The sequence below is a fragment of the Helianthus annuus genome, chromosome 15, assembly GCF_002127325.2.
Source record: "Helianthus annuus cultivar XRQ/B chromosome 15, HanXRQr2.0-SUNRISE, whole genome shotgun sequence".
NCBI lineage: Eukaryota > Viridiplantae > Streptophyta > Magnoliopsida > Asterales > Asteraceae > Helianthus > Helianthus annuus.
In genome coordinates, this window is record NC_035447.2 from 90,516,576 (window position 1) to 90,519,867 (window position 3,292).

A 3,292-nucleotide genomic window follows, 5' to 3' on the forward strand; every position below is an offset into this window, starting at 1 on the left:
ATGGAAATTACAAATAATAAATATGGGTCTTCAATGATCTTTCTTCTTCTTCCCTTTTATGAAGTTCGCCAAACCTTTAAGGAATTTGTTGTGCTTTCTATCCCTTTCTTCCACACTTCGGTCCACCTCTTCCAACCTTTGCAGAATTTCTTGTTGTTGTGGTTGTTGAAGTGGAGGTTGAGGTTGCTGCTACTGCTGCTAAGGTTGTGGAGGTGGCGGGTATTGATACCCATAAGCAGGGTACCCAGTTAGGTACGCGGGTGGAAAAGGTGAGGGGTAGAGAGCATTAAAGTTTGCTGCCTCATGTATGGGTCGACAGCAGGTGCATGGTAGTTATAACCCGAGTAAGTTTGAGGCTCAAACGGGTTGTACCCAGCTGCATCTGGGTAAGCAGGGATTGGGTTTTCATAACCCATGGGTGGTGGTGGTGCAGGAGCGACCGGTGCAGAGTCGACTTCTGACACAGAATTTGAAGGCCCGCCCATTTGTGGGTCTTCAAAGATAGGAGGATAGTTGCTGGAGTTTTGTGGGGTGTTGAAATGGAAACCCCCTCGCACGGACATCCGTGCGCTTCTTCTTCGCCTCGACGGTTCTGGTGGTGGAGGTTGCTCTAGTGCTGGCGGTGGCGTGATCGCTTGAAAATATGGGTCCTCAGAGGGAGCCCGCTGTGGTGGATGTGAGTTGTGGTAAGGGGGAGTAAACTCCCACTTGTAAGTGCTCCACCTTTCGGCCCATATGCCGGGGCCTCTGTATGGCGATCCTGTAAATGAAGAACCGCTGGAGATCTCTATGGGATGCGTGGGCGTCCCAGAAGGTGGCATGGCGGGATCTGGATCGTCGTCCACATCCATATCTTGGTACTCTAGAAAGTGATCTGCTGGCCCCAATGGGTTATGACCCACTGGTTCAGCGATTTGGTTAATCGGGTTGAAACGACTATGAAAATAAGGAGTGGGGTTCTGGAAAGAATGACGAGAACCCGAACGCTGCAAAGAATGATGTGAGTGGTGCGAGTCCTGAGGCTCTTCTTCTTGATGTGGCCCAAAAGAGTTATGGTAAGAGGGCGAAGAACTGAGCGAAACGGAGCGTCTCGCTGGTTCGAGGTAATTTCTCCAATCCATGTGTGAGTCGGAGCAGTAGGTCGCAGAAGGTGTTCGTCTATGCGAAGGCCCTGCTTCGTGATCGTGCCTTCCCCTCATGGGTGCCTTGCCTCGTCCTCCTCTACCTCTGATTCTTGGGGGCATGATTAGTATGTTGCCCTGTGAAAAAAAAAAAAAACAAACACATATATAAACCAAATAAGATTTAGATTAGTCCTAGGTCGTTTGCCAAGACTCGGAAGTCAAGGAATGTGCTACCGTGTCATTAAGATTAAACACAAAAGGCTAGTGTTTAATTCACTCAATGTTGGCTCTGATACCAACCTATCACACCCCAATATTTCCACATATTATCGGTGGGCCTGGCGGGGAGTATCGTGACGTAGTTGGTATCATCAGTCAAATATACAGAGTTTATAGCACAGCGGAAGTCTTGGTAGAAATTACTATTACAAACCGAAAGTGTAAAGTACGAAAAAATAATATATAGACGGTTGTAAGAAAGGATCCACAGGTGGATCTAAAATATTATACAAAAACTTGTTCAACAGACTTAACACATACGAACTTGCAAGATTCACTATTTACGCCCAGAAGCTCCCAGCCAATTATGAGTAGTACCTGCCACTTAGCCTTTTTGAAAATACGTCAGTTTACACTGGTAAATACAATTAACCGACTCTTTTGGAAATATTTAAAAAATGATTTAAATGGACAACGCACAAATATTCTTTTATAACTTGGGATAATTATATAAAATAATCTTGTATACAGATTTACATGTTTGTCGTACTTTCAGGGCCCGGGATAGAAGCCGAGACATGATTAATAAACACACCACATCTATAGTCCCACAAGGAGTTATCCTCACGTGTGGTTATATCTTTCTACATACGCAACTGTCAGGTGTATGCCTACACCCCGTGCTTAACTCGTGGCCATTTTCAAATGAAATGAGCCGAGGATATCCAGGACATGGTCGTATTAACCCCCAAAAGTTTATATATCAAACAAAACAGATTAAAACGGGTTATGTCAATAAATTAACCACTAATCGATTAAAGATTCCATACCCGACCAAGCGGTAATAATTTACCGTATCCCAAGCCCGTATAAGGGAAAATAAGTTAAAAGTATTTACCTGAGCTTAAAATGCGAGATTTGATTACTCAGCCATATAATTTATTTCAACTAGTGCAAGTAGCTTTTACCGGGGCTCCTAATCTGGAACGAAGGTTTTATTAACCTATTAGATTACTAACGGGTCTTATTTAAGTTGTAAACTTGGACAGGTTAGTTTAAAGAAAGATTTACGGCACGAAACGCTAGATTAAGCGATGACCGGATTGTAATGTGATTTAGACCCAACAAGTATGGAGACTTGTATAAAATGGGTAAACTAAATACATTATGGATTTTGAAGTTAAAATGATAAGATTTGACCCGTTTCAACTATTTATGCAAACTAGTTACATAAACCGTACCGAACACGTATATGCATAACGGTTAGCCGGATGAGTCATGTACAAGTTCAATAAGTTATTATGCTTTAAATATGTTATGATATCAGTAGGATATTAACAATTATACCCAAAAAGGTTTTAAAACCAAATTAATTCCCGTAAGGGCATTTTGGTCATTTTGATATTTATAAAAGAGGTTTAATAGTAAACTGATCTTCTAGTCTAAAACATTCTTTGAAAATATTTATCTTATGATGTTAAATCAGTAGGATATCATACATATGTGTGGTTTACCATTTATGACCAAACTATGCCCCGAAACGGTATTTTGGTCATTTCACATATGCTTTTAAGGACAAAATTGGAAGTCTGAGTTCAAGACTTATACCTATTGTAAAAATATTAAAAATTATTTATAATTTCAATACGTAACAAGTCTTGGGTGCTAAATATGGTTTTAAACCATACTATGCACCTAATTAGCGTAAAAATCGATAATTGACGATATTTGCGATATTTATGTGATTCTGAGGTTTTGACCAGCCTTGAATGATTAAAATATTTTATTTTACATATTAAATCAGTAGAAAAAGGTTTGGCATGTTAATCATATGTGAAACACATTTTATTAGCAAAAAAGGGCATAATCGTCAATTCTAGAATTTATACAAGAACTCTAAGTTAAGATCAGTATATAATCTGACCCGACATTCCAAAAATTTCTAAAAA

At 40.1% G+C, this 3,292-nt stretch overlaps 1 protein-coding gene across 1 annotated transcript; it reads right to left on the reverse strand.

The window, feature by feature from the left end:
- Nucleotides 1-248: 248 nt before the first annotated feature.
- Nucleotides 249-1,199, reverse strand: LOC110913397 (extensin-3-like). Its single transcript, XM_022158231.1, has one exon. It carries the CDS (start codon nt 1,197-1,199, stop codon nt 249-251), a length of 951 nt encoding a protein of 316 aa, XP_022013923.1.
- Nucleotides 1,200-3,292: the final 2,093 nt, after the last annotated feature.

Coding starts and splice junctions, on each gene's coding strand:
- LOC110913397 (XM_022158231.1), bottom strand. CDS start 1,199: ATGAGGGGAAGGCACGATCACGAAGCAGGGCCTTCGCATAGACGAACA.